At 39.1% G+C, this 22,247-nt stretch overlaps 3 protein-coding genes across 4 annotated transcripts in view; 2 read left to right on the forward strand and 1 right to left on the reverse strand.

The window, feature by feature from the left end:
- LOC146635286 (V-set and immunoglobulin domain-containing protein 8-like) overlaps positions 1–22,247 on the forward strand; it is a 108,766-nt gene that overhangs the window by 48,788 nt on the left and 37,731 nt on the right. The gene's annotated exons all lie outside the window — the stretch shown is intronic.
- Positions 1,571–22,247, reverse strand: part of LOC146635289 (Fc receptor-like protein 5) — a 92,592-nt gene continuing 71,915 nt past the window's right edge. The window contains exons 1-6 of one of the 2 annotated variants that reach the window (XM_085345919.1): positions 4,288–4,312; positions 4,051–4,086; positions 2,293–2,553; positions 1,971–2,213; positions 1,741–1,899; positions 1,571–1,653 (exon numbers count right to left, since the gene is read on the reverse strand). In XM_085345919.1, the coding sequence (XP_085202045.1) occupies positions 1,571–1,653; positions 1,741–1,899; positions 1,971–2,213; positions 2,293–2,553; positions 4,051–4,086; positions 4,288–4,312 (807 nt within the window). Of the gene's footprint in view, positions 1,654–1,722; positions 1,900–1,970; positions 2,214–2,292; positions 2,554–4,050; positions 4,087–4,287; positions 4,313–22,247 lie in introns of those variants that run through there. The other variant, XM_085345927.1, reaches the window with a different exon arrangement.
- LOC146635290 (alpha-2,8-sialyltransferase 8E-like) lies at positions 12,364–20,768 on the forward strand. The gene is made up of 7 exons (XM_085345531.1): positions 12,364–12,449; positions 14,608–14,679; positions 14,794–14,868; positions 17,726–17,867; positions 19,931–20,043; positions 20,120–20,212; positions 20,291–20,768. The coding sequence occupies exons 1-7, from the start codon at positions 12,364–12,366 to the stop codon at positions 20,766–20,768; spliced, it is 1,059 nt and encodes a 352-aa protein (XP_085201657.1).

A 22,247-nucleotide genomic window follows, 5' to 3' on the forward strand; every position in this document is an offset into this window, starting at 1 on the left:
TAAGTGGAACTGTTTAAATTTTACCCTTGATGTGTTTTGGCTATTGCCTTTAAGTATAAACCAAAAGGCAACTTTAACAAATCTCATTAAAATATTGTAATAAGTTTTTAGAATAAGGACATCGACCAGTGTGGAAAAATATCACATTTATTAAACAAGATTTATAAAGTCTTTAATGTTGAACATTTTTTTAAGGAGAATTTGTACAGTAAAGCAACCACAATTAGAAATAAAAAAGCAGTTAGAATGAAATACATTGTTGATTAATATCATGTGTACAAACAACCCTGTACATGATTGTCTTTTCTCAGTTAGTTTGTATATTGTGTTTTGTATATCAGTCTTAGGTAAATGTGGGAAAGGAGGGTCTAGTCTGGGACTCTTACTGGACGCGTTGATGAGGATTCCGACCCTGACCATGGCATAATCTCCAACACCCTGAGCCTCTATGATCAAGAGGGAGGATGAGAATTAGTAAGTGTCAGGGGGGTGGGGGTGGGGGGGGTCTGTGAAGGTTCTCAGTCATCCAGGTCATCGTAGAAGAAGTCCAGACGTTTTTCTTTCCAAGCTCCTTTGACAATTGGCCCATAATTCTGCAGTGGAAGAAAAAATAGTACATAGAGTTCAGTTGTTGTTTTTTTACATATAAGAATCTGAAAAATGTTTCTGCATTTGTATTCAGACCACCTGAGTCAATAATTTGTAGGCAGCATTTTGCAAGGTCAAGACGTTAAATCTGACCAGAGAACCTTCTTTGACATGTTTGCTGTCTCAACTATGTGGCTTGTCAAAAGCTGCAAATAGGAAATATGGATTTCAGTTTGTAGAATATTCAAATGTGCACTCATATAAGCAACGTGTGTGGTGTGTGGACTTGTGTGCATGCACGTCTTAAATGTCCTGCAGTGAGACGTCAGCCGTGTTGGTTAAAGCCTTTTTACCAGAAAACAGGAAACTGGGCTACAGACCTGTTAGTTTCTTTTACTGTCAGGCTGAAAAAAAAACAGTAAAGAATAAAAAGAACACCCACTGCTAACTGTCATTTTAAAAAGCCAAATACAGGAACAAAAGTGTATAGATTTTTGACTAAATGGTAAAAATCACTGTAGATGCTGACAACAAGTTTCTTTGTGTCATCAGATAAAGGGGCTTTGGCTCTGCACTTTACTGGAGTCCATTCATGAGCTGAAAGTGTGGCTCCAGACAGAGCTACACTATTTGTGAAGTGAAACCCTTAAAATAAAAAAACAAAACAAAAACAAATAAATACTGTTATTTTATTGAGCAAATATCTGTTGCTGTTTTTTTATTGACAGCAAAGCAAGGAAATGTGTGGGAAGCAAAATGCAACACCTGCACCAGTGAAGAACTTCTTCTGAACTTAGCATAAGACATTTGACTGAAGAGTAGGAAACAGTGCATACTGCTTTTAAATCACTTGGCAGCGCTGATAAAACAAACAAAATGTTTGCATTAGTAAACAGTGTATTGCAGATTTCTTTCATTGGTTAACCACGGTGATGTGACATCCACCTTCTGACTGAATGAACAGGAACTCTTACTGTGCAACTCAGAAGTGATGCTCAGTGGTCACCTCCACAATGTTATCAAAGTCCTCAGTCTGTCTCTGCTCAGCTTGGGTCGGCAGGGATGCTAGCATAGACAGGAGGTAAGATGAGACATTTCTAATAGAAACAAAAGAAACTGATGAAAAAAATCAGAGGAGACTCGGAGTGTTACCTTTGGCTCTGTGTCGATATAAAGACACCATGAGCAGAGTGGAGATGAAGTATGGACAAATTACCACCAGGTGAGAGACAACGCTGAACACAAGGTTGAGGGAGGTGGGGTCAGGAGGTGGTGCTGAGGATGGGTGTAGGATTGTGTTTGCAGGCCTATCTGCAGAGAGAATCCCACCTGTTCAGGTGAATTTGTAGGTGAAATGGTAAAATGTGAGTGAAGCTCCTCACCTGTGACAGTGATCCAGCTGGATGGAGACTCTCCATGACCGCTGATGTCACACTTGTAGAGGCCTTCATCAGACCTGGAAACATGCTGGATGGTCATGTGACCTGTCATCTCGTTGCCGATAAGGGAGCCATCTTTAAAGAAAGCAGCCGGGAGGCTGAAGGAATTCTTTTCTTCGCAGAGCAGAGTGACGTCATCTCCCTCCATCACAGGGAGGACAGGACTCTGCAGGATCACTGATCCACCTCAACACAGAGACAAACTACAGCATTTCATCCATTTACACACAGCTTCATCAACACTAACTCCACACACTCAGCTTACCAGTGACTGTCAGGTTAACCATGTTACTGATGGGACCCTCTCTGGACTCACACCAGTAAACTCCACTGTCCCACGGGAGGACACTGCTAATGTTACAGGAAGAATCAGCTGCTGCTCCCCACTCCTCACACTCAGCTCTGATTTCTCTGCTTGTGTTTCTCCTCAGAGTCCATCCAGCAGAGCTGTCGTCCTCCTCACAGCTCAGAGACACAAAGTCTCCCCCAAACATCTGAGAGCTGCTGGGACTCACAGTCAGAAGAGCTGTGATGAAAATCGATATTAGTATATTTATATTTATATTATAGGGCGACCTGTAGCCCTGACCCCCATCGTGAGCAAATGCTTCGAGAAGCTGGTCAGGGACTTCATCTGCTCTGCACTACCCGACTCACTGGACCCTCTACAGTTTGCATACCGCCACAACAGGTCCACTGATGATGCCATAGCCCTGACACTACATACTGCCCTGTCACACCTGGAGAAGAGAGACACGTATGTGAGAATGCTGTTTGTAGATTACAGCTCAGCATTCAATACCATCGTTCCCTCGAAGCTGGACAGGAAACTGCAGGATCTAGGACTGAGCAGCTCCCTCTGCAGCTGGATCCTTAGCTTCCTGTCTGACAGACGCCAAGTGGTGTACATCTGGCTGAGGATCTTACGTGGTCAGTACACACAAACAAAACAGTGAAGAAGGCGCAGCAGCGCCTCTTCTTTCTCAGGAGACTGAAAAGATTCGGCATGAGCCCCCGCATCCTCAGGACCTTCTATCACTGTGCCATTGAGAGCATCCTCACTGGATGCATCACCACCTGGTATGGCAACAGCACCGCCTACAACTGCAAAGCTCTCCAGCGAGTAGTGCGGTGCTCTGAACGGATAATTGGAGGTGAGCTTCCCTCCCTCCAAGACATCTACAGGAAGCGCTGCCTGAGGAAAGCGGGGAGGATCATCAAGGACTCCAGTCACCCCAGCCATAAACTGTTCAGACTGCTTCCATCAGGAAGGAGGTTCTGCAGCATCCGGTCCCGTACCAGCAGACTGAGAGACAGCTTCTTCCATCAGGCCATCAGACTGCTGAACACTTCATAGACACCTCAGCTTCACTACTGGAACTTCAACATTATGCACTACATACTGTACAGCAATGCCACTGTTTTGCACATATTCAACTCTGTATATTTTTATATATTTTTATATATTTTATTTTATTTTTTATTTATTTATTTATTTTTTTACTATTTAATTTGTAAAAATGTGTATACACACACACACACACACACACACACACACACACACACACACACACACACATGTAGAAAAACATTTAGTATACACATCCAGAAATGCATACACTATTACTGTATATATTGTACATATATTTATTAGTTTCAGGTTGGCCATTCTTGTATTTTGCTCGTTTGTGTTGTTGTGTTTTGCACATCTCTGTTGCTTGTGGGGCTCGCACACAAGAATTTCACTCGCATGTGCTGTGCCAGTGTGCCTGCACATGTGATGTGACAATAAAAGTGATTTGATTTGATTTGATTATATTTTTCATAAACACTTAGGGCTGAAATAACATTCCTGGTGATCATCATTAACTATGTCAAACAACAGCACCTTCATCGTGATCAAACTTTAACAGAACTTTTGGGTTGAAAATATTCATTCATATTCACGAGAGTCAATAAATTTTAATCTTTAAAATGTGTCGTTTATTTCAGGTTTAAAATAGGACAAGAGAAGGTTACCGACCTTGGTTTGTGGTGTAGCTCAGCAGTGAGATCAGAACTAAAGAGAAATGAAACAGAGGTTGGTTTAGAGGTTTTACACAGCTTGATCGAGCTACAGACTCGTGCAGAATAAGCAGAAAAAGCAGGAAGTGATTCTCTCTTTGTTGTCTTCTACACAAACTCGATATTTATGTGGAGAAACAAAAGAAGTGGCATCTTTAGGCCTTTTCAAAGATGAAACCCATTACAGTATACTTACAAAGCAGAAGAAATGATTTCTCCATTCTGTCTTTTGTTGATGCTGAATTAATTCTTCTTGCATAAGTTCACTCACATAACACACGAACCTCCTCCTCCTTCCTCTGTTACAGGGTGTTAGTTTGTGGTTTCCCCCAGGGCCGTGCAGAGAGGTTTAAAGGGGCAGGTGCTTAAAGTTAAAAAGGGGCACATTGAGCCAGGCTGAATAACAACAACACACATTTATCAAGAATCTAATATGGGCAACAAGGCAAAGCAAACGTAGCCGGTGTTTTACCTGATGGGTACAATGTTGCTGTTGAGGGGTTGCTGCTGCTCCTGCTGCTGATAGTGCTGGAGGGCGGGGCTGTGTTGATCTGAGACTGTAGACATTAAAAAGTCCATAGGAGAGATGGTAGCTGATTAAACAAGTGTCATGAGATAATAACTAAATGCAAAGATTGGTGACAGCGCTTGGAACCATAAGGCAACAAAAAACTGTGAGAAATAATTTAGGCTCTGCCTGTGAATCACTCTTTGCTTCTCTTCTTCCTTCCATCCCATCATTTCATATATCACTCTGCACTTGCTGTCTATCTGAGAACAAGGCACAACTTGCTATTGCAATAAACTATAATCTAATTATCCACACCTAACAACTCCAGCACTTAATCTAAATGATGACAGAAAAATGTTATAGCACTGCCTTTAGTAGCCTCACACAGCTCCTGCTGTTTCCTCCTCATGTCCTTACCAGGCATGTCTGGACAATGTTATATCATGAGTAATATTTTTTTTTAAAAATCCATCTAAATAAAACACACACATGCACACACAGTGACATTTTAGACCTTCTTCAGAATACTGTATATACTATGGGCATCACGGTGCTGATCCAGAATCCTTACATTATTATTTATTACTAGAGCTACAATAATAATGCAATGAGGAGGGGGAAGTAATAAATATGAAATAATGTATTTATGATGATTCCATTTGTTTCACTATCCATTCTGTGCAGGGCAAAGCTTATTACATGTTTAAACTGTAGAGATACAATCATTTTACTGCTGTAAAATCCAACTTTTGTCTTATTTAAAATATAAATCTAATATAATCTGCTTCTTAATGTATGTTCTTTAAAATACAGCGTGTGTTTTTTAGAATATTATAATAATGCATAATTATGTGGACATGCATATTAGACCGTTTTTTAGTGAAATATAATCCCTCCAGAAAGGCAGGAAAAGCTCTGTAACTTACTTTAAAACTAAATATGTTTCTAAATACTTTAAAACTAAATATCGTTAGCTTCATAGCATAAGTGCCTAAGTCATTGACTTAGTCAAATGACTTAGGCAATTATGCTATGAAGCTAACGATATAATAATAATAATAATAATAATAATAATAATAATAATAATAATGGATACTTTATTGATCCCCATGGGGAAATTACTTGTTTTTCTCTGCATTTGACCCATTCACTCAGTGAAGCAGTGTTCCCTAAAACGGTGACAGAGCTACAGACCCATGACAGCCTTACACAGGTAGCCAGCAGCTATGACCAGCACTACTTGTGCAGTTAATAAAAGGACAGGTAATGTTTGTCGCGCTGTTGCACACACAGCACGCTCGTTTGTTTCAGTTCGTCAGTTGCAACAAGACAGCTTACCAACGTGTACGTAATAAGCTAATACTCCTGTGTGCTACACACTACAGTGTGCGCTGTACACCTACTTACTGGTTTTGTCGCATCAGTCTGTGTCTCTGAGTTAACTTGTGTTTCTCCTACAGCTCCGGACCGCAAAAAATGCGCGTGCTCTTTGTGAGCTCGTTCCAGGCTCGTAACCAGCGCGTTCTGCCGTCAAGGGCGATCATTGGTTAAATGTGATCATGTGACTGATGCAAGCAGATCCTTTTATTTAGCAAAACTGTGATTAATAGTTAAATATTATTGTTGAGGGGCACAGACAGGACTCCGCACACACACATTAAAATAATAATAATAATAATTTTTTTAAAAAAAAAGTTGCCTCAACAAAAGGGCACTTTGGGAACCCATCAGGAAAGGGACGGGTGCTCAAGTCCCTCTAGCCCCCCCCCCCCTCTGCACGTGCCTGGTTTCCCCCCTCATCATTATTATGAGAAAAGATTCTTTGGTTTCAATACATGAGGAAATACACTTTTAATACGAGGCAGTGATCAAAAAGATGAAAAAAGGAGAGAAAAATACACAGAAATGGTCAACAAAGCAAACCTTTGTGGAGAGAAAGACCTCTACTCCAAATTTTACAACCAACGACACTTTAGAAAGCACTGCAGCACTCAAGATGCAGGCTTGTGGGTGACAGAAATGAGGTAGGAACAGGCAGCAGAAGCAGATTTAAGATGAAAAATGAATTTAGTGCTGACGTTTGGGGAGCTGCATCTGCCATCATCAGTTAATATTACATATTTAAATAAATTATATAAAAACTATAGCAGTAATAACAGTTTGGAATTCTTCAGCCAGGGACGAGTGCAGAAAGGTGAAAGTCCAGAATGCAAGAAGCTGCCAGCATGCCCGAAACAACAAAGCACAAAGTGTTGCTCTGTGTTGTCTGTTTTGTTTCATGTTGTAACCTGTTGTGGAGATATTTTACAGCTCTAAATGAAAAAACTGCAAATAGTGATGTGCGTCATTGGATCTTCCAAGGAAATCCTGAATGCAAGATTGCAAGCATGTTAATATTTTTCACCCTGTCACAGTCCAGGTCAGTTCTCCTCTGCCTGTCCCAGGGAGGAACTGTCTTCACCTTATCTGGAGCTAATCTGGAACAATCTGCTACAGATATTTAAGACCAGTGTTGCTGTCTTGTCACTGCCAGTTCATCAACTAACCCATGTTGGTAACAGGCACTCATGCCTCAGTCTCAAGTCTATGTACTTACCTTGTTCTCTTGTGCTTCAATTCTCTCGTCACAGCTCCACTCTTTGGCTCTGCTTGCTACTCCGACACCTTCTCTCCTCAAATCACCACTGACTCCACCTGGAACGTACGCCTTACCCCTCAGTTAAATGTACACCTGTAGGAGTTCTATAATACACAAACTCCCTTTGTTCTTTCTCCTCAGTGCCACCACACTTGTTACCAAACATGCCCTGTCCCTGCCTCAGAGCTCCACACTAGTTTTCCTAGACACAAACCTCGTGCCAAGCATGATTTTATTCTGTGTTCACACTAAACTTTTTTCCACATTCCCATTGTTGCAAAAATAAAAGCATTGTGTAAAACTAACTCAACCATCTCTTCACTTGGTCCAGCACTTGAGCCCAGTTTTAGTATAGGCTTCTGGTCCTTTGTGACACTCACAGGGTAAGGACTAGGATAAAACAATCTGGCAAAGACTGAACCGGAGCCTTTTCCTTATGAAGTGGTTCCATCAAACAAGAAAGACCCAACAATCATATGACCCCCTATGAGCAGCACTTTGGCGACAGTGGGAAGGAAAAAATCCCTTTTAACAGGAAGAAACCTCCAGCAGAACCAGGCTCAGGGAGGGGCGGGGCCATCTGCTGCAACCGGTTGGGGTGAGAGAAGGAAGACAGGATAAAGACGTGTTGTGGAAGAGAGACAGAGGTTAATAACAGATATGCATGTGTATACACACACACACACACACACACACACACACACACACACACACACACACATTTTGTATTCTAAGTAAACAACAGAACCTGAATTTAAAACCTGTATACATGAGATTAAATTTAACGTTTAATAAAGCTGAAAGTCACTGAGAGAACAGATCTCAGCCTTCAGTATTTTGCTGTATTGCAACCCTTTAGTCTCAAGGGGAAGTACCTTAGACTGATCAAAAGTAAGGGCACAATACAAAAAGATGTGATATATAAGATAAGATAAGATAAGATAAGATAAGATAAGATAACCTTTATTAGTCCCACACGTGGGAAATTTGTTTTGTCACAGCAGGAAGTGGACAGTGCAAAAGTTATGAGGCAAAAATTAGGATACAATAAGAATAAATACAGTACACAATACAGAATAGAATAAAATAAAATACTATATACAGTAGAATAAAATAAAATAAATATACAATAAGATAAAAATAGAATACAAATACAAATGCTATATACAACTGAGTAAAAATACAACGATGACAGAAAGGATTATTGCACTTAGTATTATTGCATATGTATGGATGTGTGTGTTTGATCAGTTAAAGTCTTTATTATGGAGTCTGACAGCAGTGGGGAGGAAAGACCTGCGAAATCTCTCCGTCCCACACCGTGGGTGCCGCAGTCTCCCACTGAAGGAGCTGTTCAGTGCTGTCACAGTCTGCTGCATGGGGTGGGAGATGTTGTCCAACAGTGATGACAGCTTAGCCACCATTCTCCTGTCACTCACCACCTCCACTGGGTCCAGAGGGCATCCTAGAACAGAGCTGGCCCTTCGGATCACCCTGTTCAGTCTCTTCCTGTCCCCAGCAGAGATGCTGCCGCCCCAGCAGACCACACCATAGAAGATGGCAGAAGCCACAACAGAGTCATAGAAGGTCTTCAGGAGTGGGCCCTCCACTCCAAATGACCTGAGTCTCCGCAGCAGGTACAGCCTGCTCTGCCCTTTCCTGTAGAGGGCGTCTGAGTTATGAGTCCAGTCCAGTCTATTGTTCAGATGAACACCAAGTATATATAAAGTATATATAAAGTAGGCCAAAGTTTTTAACAGGCTGCAGAAGGCCATTTGGAAACACCTACCATTGTTTTAAGGATGTCTTAAATACTCCAAAAACTCTTCGAAACATGAAGAAAAAGGCTTTTTTTTTTTTTTGAATAAGTTTCCACAGTTCTTCTTTTCCAACCAGGAAAAGGATAGAAACCACCTCCAGCACCACTCAGCAGACTGCTACACCCTGCACTTTTGCAGGAGAGTGCAGGTTGTTCTGATCAAACTGATATGTAAATGCTTGTCTATAAAAGTTTCATTTAAACCTTGTGTGGTGAGTCTCTCTGGCTGGTTGAAAATAACCAATAACATCAGTATAACTGTCCGACTTCCTGCATCAGTTTATAGCTTAGTAAGCTGGTGCTCATGATGCTGCCTTTCATTTTCAACAATTTTGGTTCTGTCTGCCATTCTGAGTCACATTCATGTGACTGCAAGAGAGTGAAATGGCTGGAGGGTGAGATAGAAATGCAAGGGAATAATAAGGTTGGAAGGGGAACATAATAAAATTGAACATAAAAGAAAAGATAAGAGCTGCATAGAATAGAGAGAGGTGTGGTTCACTTTTAAGATCAACTATGTACACTGTAATCAGTTGGCTGATTAGAAATTAGATTAGAAAGAAAAGAACTTATAAAGGTTATGAGTTTACTCTACAGAGTGATTAGCTCTAACTTTGCATCATTTGTTTTAGAACAATGCATGGCAGCAGCCTACATTCACAATGTACATATAGCTACCCCAAAAGGTTCATTGTGTTCATCTGGACGTAACGTTTTCAGTGGGAGAAACATTTAGTCACTTATCCAAGTGACTTCTTCAGTCTCACTGAAGTGGGCTGGTTTCAGTCATTGTGCAAATGTACTGTTTATAAGGTTGGGGAAACCTGTAGTCAGATGAGATAGAAGAAGTCACTTGAGTGACGAAACGTTTCTCCCACTGAAAACGTTACGTGCAGATGAACAAAATCAACCTTTTAGGTATTTACTTACCTGGATGACTGAGCATGCATCAATAAATGTAGCTACATTTATAACAGGAAACTTAGAATTCAGAAAAAAACTTCAAACATAACTGTAGCCCTGGCTATATAAATAGCTCATTTATTTAAATAGTTTTTTTTCATATATTTTTAGTTAAATTCAAATGTCCACCGTGTTCAAAAATGTATACAAATTCCTGTAAGGTATCTGATGTGTGTCAGTTAAATGCACAGCCTTTTTATTTGTATTTTTGAGGTGTATGTCATTATTTTTTGAAATGTTATTGATATGTACTGCAGCTCCAGTGAACCCTGAAGTAGTCTCAGGTAGAGGGGGTGGGAGTAAGTGGGGAGCCGTGTGCACTCGGCAGGCAGAGAGAGACGAGAGATGAACAACAGTGTCGTGTGGACGGAGAGTTCATAGAAGGGCGACAAACTGATTTTCAGTTTGTCGGAGGAGACGGACGTCTTGCTGGCGTGTCAGAGAGGTCCCTTCTGCTGCTGTGCTGAACTTTCATGTTCACACGGGAACACATGGATATGCAACTGTGAGTGCTGCTGCCGTGCTCGGCTGGTGGCCTTGACCCAGTTTCCCCAGCTATCCCCTTGAACTGCCTGGAGGCGTGAGTACTGTTGTGTTCACGTGCTTTTTATTTTAGTGCTTGGCAACAAGTGAAGCGGCCATGTTGTTTTAGGTCCCAACGCACCCGAGCCACGACTCAGGCCTGCAATGAGGTGTTTGTTAACAGAAAGACTGTAGCAGTTAAGGTGTGTGTGTGTTGGTGAGAGTGCGTATGGGCCCACAATATTATTTGATTATTTGGTTCTGTCGAGGTAAATACCTTTACAAGTTTAACAGTTTAACAAACTTTATTAATTTTACTTATTTTCTTTTGTGTTTTGGAACCAATCATTTACTGAAGTGGAGGTAACTTTATAATTGACCTGCTTGTGTGTGGTTTCCATATAGTGTAGTTTAATGCATATTTTATATCATAAGCGTCAAAAAGGGAGTATCAGTAGTAACAACAGGAACCCAGGGCCCCTCTCAATAGAACGTGGGATGTTTGTTATATAACTTACTAACTGTCAAGAGATTCATTACAACATATTAAGAAATATTAATATCATAGCACATTGCAGATGAAATCTGAATTTCCAACTGGAGCACTCTCTCAACTCTAATTTCTGTTTTGGAAAGTCGGAGAAGCACTACCAAACAAAATTTAACAATCCCAAGCAGCAGTAAAACTGTAAAACTTTTAACAGCTGCCACTGTTGCATATTTCACTCTCTAAAAAAACCATACACAGAGCACTGGCCGGGCTGTACCTATGAGTGTGCCGCATCGGAGTTTGTAAGTGCAAACAAACAAGCATTGGGCTTTACTGCAAGGAATGAATGAATGCATGTCTGTACCTTGCTAAAAACAAAAATGGAAAGTTTTTCCATGTTTTCCAGACTTTACTATTGGAATGGCCACCGTTTAGGTCACCCATTTTCTGAATTATTGTTTACTACTTATATTATATATTCTATTATACTTCTTTATTATTAGAAAATGACACACTGCCTGATGTCATTTGATACAGGAACTTAATTTAAGAATTTAATAAAATATACTCCACAATTAATATCATGAGGTTGAATATTAAAAGTTTTTGGCTTTAAAATCTTGTTTTGGATGTCATGAATGAGAAACAGGAAGTATAATATTTCCATGGATACAGTGGAACATGCGGTCAAGCCTCGTTTTGTTACTCTTTTTTTTATTTAGAAAAATTGTACTCACCCAATTAACCAATAATTCAATTCAATTCAACAATTGCATCAAGATGCTTTATATTGTAAGGTAGATTCTACAATAGTTTCCTGTATTGGATATTATTGAACATTCACTGATATTTGTCAGTACACCCAGAATAAAATGAATAGAAAATTTTAATGATTTGATTTCCAGAATAAACAAAATCATAGTTCATTTCATGAGCTCATGAATTGGCAAACATGCATGGTCTGAAAGCATCCATAGAGGAAACTCGGTTTAAAAACGTAGGCCTTGTCCTAAAAACATCTTTGTATCAATGACCTGAGGGTGTTTATGTCTTGATGCATGCTCAGTTATCCAGGTAAGAAAATCCCCAAAAGTTGATCTGTTCATCTGGACGTGACATTTTTATTGGGAGAAATATTTTGTCACCCATCCAAGGGACTTCTTCTTCTCCTATAGTAATAATTAACTGAGGAAGCCTACTCATTTTATGAATCATAAACTACCAGACAGTTAAACCGGGCAGACAGCTGTATCAACATATGAGGTAAAAGTACATTAAAAAAAGCTGAGTTAAAACGAAGTGTTAAGAAAGGCGAAGCACTAGAGCGACATGAGGAAAAAGCTCTCGATTATGATCAATCTTCTCTCTTTGGGGAGTCTGCTGACCACTCTTATCTGGTACATGTTCGAGGACAGGTGAGTATCTACCTTTGCATTTTACAGATGAAGGCAAGAGGTCACTAGTCAAAGTATTTTGAACAAAGGAGGCTTATGACACTGTGAAACTACAAAAAAGTAAAAATAGTAATAATAATTCTGAAACAGGGAAGATGTAAATTGCAAATGCAAGACAGCAGTTGCAGAAATACACACACACTTATTTTAAGCAGAAGTACACATGTGTTGAAGTACTGATTTCACTTCTTTGCTCAGGTAAACAAAGTGAAGAAATGCAGGCTCTGAAATGTACTGAAAGTATAACAGTAAAAGTCGCTCTTTAAAGGACATTTGTAGCATCTCTCTTTGTGCCCGGCAAACTTTATCATCTATGCGAAAGAGATTGTTATTGTCAGTGCTTGTGCCTACGTGTCATTCACACTGTTAAAAAAACATCCTAAAAAACCAGTAATATTCCAGCAGCTGGGTTGCCAAAATAATACCGTAATATAACAGAAAATAACTTGCTGCCCTAATTTTAGATGGGATTATGCCTTTTACAAATGCTTTTAAACATCAAATTAGGAATATTTTAATGTGATCAAACAATGAAATTGCCTATAAACAAGGTCAATGAATGCATCAATATGAATAATAATGCTTAAATTTACAGTAATATACAGTTAATGTTATTTACACCACTGTTATTTGATGTAAAAAACAAAGTTGTTTATCCAATTATATTTGATGTAATACTACAGTATACAACAAAAATAATTTGATTTCTCTTTCAAAACGTGTGAAAAACTTGTCAAAAAACTAGATATTGGATTTAAAATTACGATTTACTCTTGATTCTAGATAATATCACATATAAATTTAGTTTCTAAGCGTAATCTAACACAGATTTCGTGAATATTTACTGGACTTCCAATTTGAATTAAGAGTGCTCCCTGTAAGATTGTTGGTTTTATCTGTAACAAAACATCCAAAGAACCCTTGTTAAACAAAACCCCTGATTATAATTACATCAAGATTATGTTAATTCTTGATCATATGTTGTGTATGAACACTTTTTACATGTTTATGTTACTTATAAGACATGAGACATGGTTTCAATCATTAACATGGATTTTATTGACAAAAAGATAACCCTTCCTGGAACAATCCAAGAAGAACTAACACTTATGCATGAAAAAAAGGCACATAGAAGAAAATATCCAATTCAAACGCACATTTGAGCTTAGGAGTCATCTTATCCTCAGGATAAAAATAAGAATGTATGGTATTCTGGAGCCAAGGTGTGAAACTGGGTGTGGGTCCCAATCAGCCAGAGTTTCAGGTGAGCTCATTGTGAAACCTGGCCCCACCTTATCATGCGAATTCCTGAGGTCAGATGGCCCAGGATGTGAGTGGGCGTTAAGGCGTCTGGGGAGGGATTTCAAAACTGGATTATAGATGGCAGAAAGTTGGTGTCGTAAACCCCCGCCTCTGTTCAAAGATGGTCGCTCACAGTGGACATAGATGGCTTCTTTCACTCCTCTTTCAAACCATCTGTCCTCTCTGTCCAAAATGTGAACATTGGCATCCTCGAAAGAGTGACCTTTATCCTTAAGATGCAGATGGACTGCTGAGTCTTGTCCTGTGGAGGTGGCTCTTCTGTGTTGTGCCATGCGCTTGTGAAGTGGCTGTTTGGTCTCTCCGATGTAGAGGTCTGGGCATTCCTCGCTGCACTGTACAGCATACACTACATTGTTAAGTTTGTGTTTTGGATTTTTGGATTTTTGTCTTTCGGGTGAACCAGTTTCTGTCTGAGCGTGTTGCTGGGTCTGAAATGCACCGGGATGTCATGCTCGGAGAAAACTCTCCTGAGTTTTTCTGAAACACCGGCTACATAGGGGATGACAATGTTGTTGCGTCTGTCCTTCTTATCCTCCCTCGCTGGTGTCTGATCTTCTTTTCTGTGCATCTTTGCTGACTTTATGAATGCCCAATTAGGATAACCGCATGTTTTGCGTGCTTCCTTTACATGTAAAAACATGCACCAAACAGCCACTTCACAAGCGCATGGCACAATATTAATTAATATTACAAATTACAACATATGTAAACAAAAGCAAGGAAACTAAGAAAAAAATGGGTTCAAGAAAGGGTAACTATTTTATCTGCACAAATCTGTCTCTTTTATTTGTCACAGTTATGTGGAATTTCACCGACCGTCTCCTCAAAGAGGTGCCCCAAAGCCCTCTGAACTTTGTAAAGGCTGCAAGTAAGAGCAAAAACTGTTTCTTAAGAAAGTACATTGTTTATGCTAAGATTAATTCATGTCAGCCCTGAATGGGTGATACTTCTAAATGTGTACCTGAATGCTTGTGCATTACAGGGAAGCCATCGATAAAGTAAAAAAGCTCTACAATCAAACATGGAAAAAGCATGAAGAGAATTGCCACAGATTCAGGTAAGATCATACCCTTAAAGCCTTCTAATATTCTGATATAATTATTTTTATTTTCATTTGAATTTCTGGAAAAAAAGAAAATTAAAAATTAAAAATGTTTGTGAAGGAAACACCTGGACACTGAAACATTGTTTTCAACAAAAAACTTACCATAGTCACGTTTTGCTTATATTTATCATTATTCTTTTTTGATCAAACTATTGTGCATGAATGATACTCACTTAAACCTTTTTAGTTCCCGAAAAATTGAAGAGAATAAAGTCACTTGGATGGGTAACAAAACATTTCTCTTCCTGAAAACAAAACAGAATTGGCTTTCTGCAAGTTCCTTACAGCAGCGGTCCCTTTTTTGCGGACACGGACCGACAATATTTTCACGGACCAGCCTCTAAGGCAGGGGTGTCAAACTCAAATACACAGTGGGACAAATTTCTAAACTGGAACAAAGTCGCGGGCTAACATTAATATTTATTGAAAAAAACAACTTCCTCCAGATATAAGAATGAATCTTTTCTTATGGACTCAAACACATTTTGCTGAAAAACTGAATATGGAACAAGCAAAGCTTAATACTAAACAATATATATATTAGCTGTATAATACCAGTAGGCCAGCTCTAATAGTAATTTGGTATGGCTTTGCGGGCCAAATGTAATTAGGCTGCGGGCCAAATTTGGCCTGTGGGCCAGAGTTTGACACCTATGATCTAAGGTGTCGCGGATAAATACAACAAAATAAAACTAGTACCGGTACCGAAAAAAAGATTTATTCATAACACGCGTGAAAAGACCCAGGAAAACCGAGTTAACGAAAAAAACGATAACAAAATAACGCTAAAAACCGTGAAAACCGTACATTTCACACCCGAGTCTCAACTCTTGCAGCCCGGTACCAAATGACTCACGGACTGGTACCGGTCCGTGGCCCGGGGGTTGGGGACCGCTGCCTTACATGGATGATTGAGCATGTGTTGTGTCTGCTCTAGCAGTCCTCGCTGCTTCTTTTTTTTAAACTTGCGGTGGAAGGGAAGCTGGCTCGGAACCTCAGAGCAGAACCTCTGCACTCGACCTCAGACAACTCAAACTCCCAGTGTCCCCTTGCCGCCTTTTATTCAGCGACAAAAACACCCATTATGCGTCATAAAACTAAGGCACTGTGTGTGTGTGTGAGAATTCCTGTTGGTCATAAAAAGGGTCATCTCCCCTCACCCTGTATATGGCTTAATTCCTTTAACGGTCCGCCATATACAAAGACAGGTGAGGTCATAAATGGCAAGAAGTAAACATCCTTACTAAATAAAGAACCGAACCTTCACATAGGATATCTGTAGTTAAACACTATAGCTAATTGCCTCCCCCGCCTCCTAGATGCGCAGGGAAGGATTAGAAAAATAATTTTTACAAATTTAAGTACAACAATGGCAATTATTATCAGAATCAACCTAAAAGCATGCATCAATACATTTTAACTCACTTTGGCACAGACTGCCTAAAGCTAGTATGTGAGTACAAGCAAACACCACATAAAATGGTAGATTATTGGAACCACCTGAGATTAAGCCTGAGATGCAGACAAAGCAGGATTACTTCTAAAGGTCTTTAAATGAGATCTTGTGCTAACTTTCTAAAGTCTAACCTGTTGCTGGTGTCAGACAACAGCTTTTTGGATTTTTTTCAATATCTGTAACTCTATTAACTCCTGAACTATTTGTTCAAACGAAAGAACTCCAACTGTTCCTGATTTTTTTCAGTGAAATATTTTCAGTGACATTAGGGTCATTACAGTAATCCCACACAGCAGCAGCCCCAAGAAGATGAAGGATGGTTGAAAGAAGAGAGAGTAATGAGTTTGATGGTGCTCTACAGACAACAGAATATTTATCAGGCATTTCGATTCTTTTTATTGTTTTTTTTTTTTTTAGTAATTTCTGTGTTATTTGCCGATATTTGGATTTGCCCTGTCTGTAATTAGCATAATGACCCTACTATTGCTGAAAAAAAGCAACGAGTTCAAGGAGTATAAGATTATTTTTATTAGGCCCAGAGATGGATAAATGACTGGCAGTGACATTGATTTTCACTGGATTTCTTCTTTTAATGAATGAACCAGTCTATTGATTAGTACATGCCTGAAGGTTTTACTCTCTCTTTTTCAGCTAAACAATGGCCTCCTTTACTTGCACTGACATTTTGAAATGACAGCAAAAAGATATAAAATAAAATACAAACACTTTGAGTTAGCTTCTGAAATTAGTACTTTTTAATTTTTCATGAATTCAGAGGGTGTGAAACTGGTTGTCAATCAAATGTTAAATTATTTTTGATTAACTGAACAACTGGTTGTGTGTATATAATGTTTGGAAGATTTGAGTCAATATTAGTCAAAAGAAAAAATGAAACAAAAAAAACTAACTGTAAATATAATGTACAACAATAGATAAGTTAATATAAAATATAAAGACAAAAGAAAGGTTGTTGTCTGTCATACATGTAAATGTGTGCTGTATCAGTACCTGCCTGTGGTTGAATGGCTTTTATTTTCAGTTTCCTAAAACAACATAACTGTTTTGGCTAAAACCACTGAAGCCTATTCAAATACTACATTATTACAATTTTTGTTCTCCAAAGTGTTTTACTCTTACAGTAAGCCTAATTTACATTTCTAACAACCTTCTTTGGAAATTGATATGAAACTGTAATGATTATAGTGTTTTAAATAAAACAAAAGCTTTTTATACAGAACTAGCAGAAATGACAATGACAAAACAGATGGACTCTAACTCTAGAAATTGCAAATCTGTCCACTTAACACTAAAGCTAACTTTATTTATTTATATTTTTGTCTTTTTTTCCACAAGATTACAGCTGAGGATTAATTGCAATGGATCCAACAATGCCATTGTCACTCAGGAAAACACTCCGGTGGGATCTAAGATTGTTTTTGACAAGGACAGAACTGTCATTCCTGTGACTCCAGAGCTTTTCAATATCTTAATAAAAGTATGTTTTTCTTAAACACGGGAACAGATCTTGAAATTTGTTGTTTATGAATGAACTACTACAAACTAAAACAACATTGCTGCATATTTCAGGTCTTCGTTATTCATCAAATGTTCTAACATGATAACCCTATGTTTTGACATCACATGTCTAGTCACATGTTAAATCTTTGATAAATAGGGACCTTTACCCTTAATGGATTAAATCAAATATAATTCTTTGTGTGTGTCTTCTGAAATTAGCTGCCTAGAGTACTTTTGCAGCAATTCATCTATAAATTCATTAATACATTTGTGGATGCTCCTTGTTTCATCCTGAGTTCTGCCTCTTACACTCACTAGCTAATTTATAGAGCAGGCATCAGCTTAATTTTGAAATTTAGTTATCAGGCTGTGCGAAATGTAACACTGCTATAACTTTATAGCATATTTAATTGTAATACATTTTAATATTTGTAAATGGACTGATTCTTATATAGCGCTTTTCTACTCTCCCGAAGTACTCAAAGCACTGTATACAACATACCTCATTCACACCCACTCATGCAAGCACTTCTAAACGCAAGTGCACACAGCACACAGTACATTCACACACAGTCACACTCTGATGAACGCATCGGAGGGAGATTTGGGGTTATTATCTTGCCCAAGGACACTTGACATGCAGCCTGGGGAAGCTTAGGTATAAAGATTTAAAAAGTCACATTCCTTGAAGGTCAATTGTATGGCCTGTATTTGTATAGTACTTTACTCAGTCCCTAAGGACCCCAAAGCGCTTTACATGTTCAGTCATCCACCCATTCACACACTCGTGTTGGCAAGCTACATTGTAACCACAGCCACCCTGGGGCGCACTGACAGAGGCGAGGCTGCCGGACACTGGCGCCCTCTGACCACCACCAGTAGGCAACAGGTGAAGTGTCTTGCCCAAGGACACAACGACCGACACTGTCTGAGCCGGGGCTCGAACCGGCAACCTTCCGATTACAAGACGAACTGCCAACTCTTGAGCCACGATCGCCCCATGTAAGGAATTATATGGGGTTTCACTAAGGTTCACATTAGTTTGGACCTTTGACTCCTTCTTCAAGCTCAAATAAGGTCAAACTTGTATAAAGTGGATTTCTTCTTGAAAACTAACTGCTTGTGTTTGCACTTGCAACATTTAGGAAGTGACATTGGTATTTGGGGATTATAGTTTCCAAATATCATTTGACCTAACCTTTACATTTCACATCTGCTTCTCTTTCAAATTGACCTAAAATCTTTAACAGAAAGAATGTAAAGAATTAGCTGACGTATTTAGAAATTTACTGTGGCACAATAATATTTAACAAGCTCAATTTATTATAAAGATATTTACATTACCAGTTTATTATCGATTTACCTACTCTTAAATAATGTTTGTGTAAAAATAAAATCCACATAAACATCTGTCATGTAATCCTAATCTAAGTTTTACTGCAGTACAAAACAAACAAAAACAAAACTAATATATACAATATCCAGTACTATTCTGTTGAAAATAAAACACTGCCCAGAAGGTAGGTTGCCTTGGTTTGTGGTGTCAGAGTGCTTCTTGTTTTATCTATCATTTTAAACTTCAACTTTCAAGTATGCCCTACACTTATTGTCTCCTTCTATTCTAGGAGAGATTCACAAATACTGGGCCAAAGATTCACTTGGACTTAAAAAGAGACTGACTTTCAAAACAGATTTTGATAACAGGGACCTCATGAATCCATTGTTTTCAATAACAAAAGGGTTTGCACAGTAACTAGAACTAACCACTGTATATGTAATATCACATATATAATGATATCATGAAAGATTTCAATTCCAAGTAACTGATAATCCAGTTCTAATGTTTTAAAGGCAATCGGATTAAACAGGTCTATACATTTCCCTAAAAGGTTTAACGTGATGACCTTATCACTGACCTCTTCCTACATGTTTGCCATCTTCCATTAAATTCAGTGAGCACTTTTCTTTCACACCAAGTACATTTCAAACTGTTTAAATTTTGCTCTTTTTTAATTTATAATCTGTTGGTGTCAATTCCAGGAGAATCCTTTCTCAAAAAAGAGATGGGACACTTGTTCAGTTGTTGGGAGCGGTGGGATTCTGACAAACAGCGGCTGTGGAAAAACGATTGATTCAGCTGATTTTGTTATTAGGTGAGAAAGATGTCAAGAACAAAAATCATGATGAGGACTCTTCTCTCTGTAAGTAATATTTTGTTGTTTTTTTCAGGTGCAACCTTCCTCCTCTGGAAAATGAATTTAAGAGTGATGTTGGCATGAAGACTAACCTTGTGACAGCAAATCCAAGCATCTTAACAAAGAAGTGAGCCAAGAGTGACTCTAACATTGAACTGACCTGTTAGTTTTGTGTTGTTTCTTTAACTAATATATTATTTTGCAGGTATGGGTCACTGATGGCACGTCGACGGGCGTTTGTAGACAGTCTCCACCAGTATGGCAACTCCCTGCTCCTCTTTCCTTGCTTCTCTTTTGGTGGTACTCGTGCAGTGTGTCAGCGGGCTGTGTATGCCATTGAGGACATGGAAATTCCTATCCAACCAATCTTCACAAACCCTCAATACTTACAAAGTATGGACAAATTCTGGAAATCTCAGGGGGTAAATGGACATCGGCCTAGCACTGGAGCATATATGATTAGTCTGGCTTTGGAATTATGTGAAACTGTTCATCTTTATGGATTCTGGCCATTTAGTAATCATCCATATAAGCTCTTTCCCCTGACTAACCACTACTATGATAATGTACCCTATGATAGTAGAGTCCATGCAATGCCAGATGAGTTTTACTACTGGGTGCAACTGCACAACAAGGGCATTCTCAAGCTTCATCTTGAAGACTGTAAATCAGGTCAGGTCTAGTTTATATGATGGAATAAAATAAGAGTTTATTCAAGTGACCACAATAAAAGCCAAGACATTTGCACTGAAATCCAGTATGTGTTATTTTGATGTTACTTTAACAATCTTACAAAATATCTCTTAACTCTCTTTAAAAACCAGAGGTGACCATGCATTTACCATCATTGCCCCTGGACTCTGGAATAATCTCCAAGTCAAAATCCTTACTTCGGAATCAATTCAATTGTTCAAATCCCGTTTAAAAACACACTTGTTTAAAATAGTCTCCAAAAGTTGATTCTGTTCATCTGGACGTAGCGTTTTGTGGGAGAAACGTTTCGTCACTCATCCAATTGACTTCTTCAGTCAGACTGAAGAAGTCAAGTTTAGAGTGACTAAACTTGAGCTATATTGTGTCATGGTCCTGGGTCATCAGACCCAGCGTTTTTTGTTTAGCATTAGTATTCAATCAATTCAATAAAACTTATGTTTTGGATTAATCCTTGTCTTCTGGTTCTTAGGGGTTTTGATATTGTGTTTATTGTTTTGTATACCTACCTGTATCCTCCCCCAGTGCTCTGTTTACGTCCCTGAGTTGTGTTTGTGAATTTCATGTTTTACTCTGAAGGTCTGTGAAAGAAAGCTTTAGGCCTTGTCAGCACTTCCTTTTTATGGCCTTTGTCAACCCCCATCACCTCACTTCAGGCTTTCTTCCTGTGGGAGGAACAAGCCACTTGGCAAATTATCTGCATTTATGTCTCCTCTACTGTCTCCCCTCATCCTTCAGATGCCCATTCTGTTGTCCACAATCTCCTCTTGATGACCTCTGCAAAGCCCCGTGCCACAGCTCTCATTCCAATTAGTGATGGGATTTCCGGCTCTTTTTAGAGAACCGGCTCTTTCGGCTCCGAACTGGCTCTTCATGTTGTTTTGTTGCTTTAATTAATTTATTATTAACAATAAAATAAAATTATGCACAAAAAGAATTACTAATGTAAAAAAAGTGGTTTTATTTATATATTTTTATATATAAATATATGTGGTGGCCCCTAGAGATAAAGCACGTACAAACTCCAAAACTGTCAGGGTTCCTGGGTCGGTGACCCAGTGTTTTCAGTTTTGTTCATGTTCAGTTTATTTTGCCACTTCCATGTGCTCACTTCCTGCTTTTCCTGTGTCAGCTCGTCTTGTGTCATTAGCCAGATTATGTTCAGCTGTGTACTCACACTCTCATTATCATCCTCATCAGTCTGTGTATTTAAGCCCTCTGTTTCTACTCGTTCACTGTCGTGTCATTGATGATGTTGTTCCTGTCGTGTGTTCAGTTCAGTTCAGTTCAGTCTAGTCAGCCAGCCAGCCAGCCAGCCAGCCAGCCAGTCTACCAGTCCGTTAAGTTCAGCCAGCCAGCCATCCATCCTATCATCTTTTGTCTACATATTCAATAAACCTCATTCTGCACCAAGAGTCCTGCGTGTGGGTCATCCCTTCCTCGCCTCCGCA

Source organism: Diplotaxodon limnothrissa, linkage group LG3 (assembly GCF_057381915.1).
Source record: "Diplotaxodon limnothrissa isolate DT_005_m linkage group LG3, D_limnothrissa_male_GT1.1, whole genome shotgun sequence".
NCBI lineage: Eukaryota > Metazoa > Chordata > Actinopteri > Cichliformes > Cichlidae > Diplotaxodon > Diplotaxodon limnothrissa.

Bases quoted from the DNA above. Each gene is read 5' to 3' on its own strand.
- LOC146635290 (XM_085345531.1), top strand. From the start codon at position 12,364: ATGAGGAAAAAGCTCTCGATTATGATCAATCTTCTCTCTTTGGGGAGT. The intron at 14,680-14,793 runs GTAAGAGCAAAA...TGTGCATTACAG, and splicing joins GAACTTTGTAAAGGCTGCAA to GGAAGCCATCGATAAAGTAA. The intron at 17,868-19,930 runs GTATGTTTTTCT...TGTCAATTCCAG, and splicing joins TTTTCAATATCTTAATAAAA to GAGAATCCTTTCTCAAAAAA.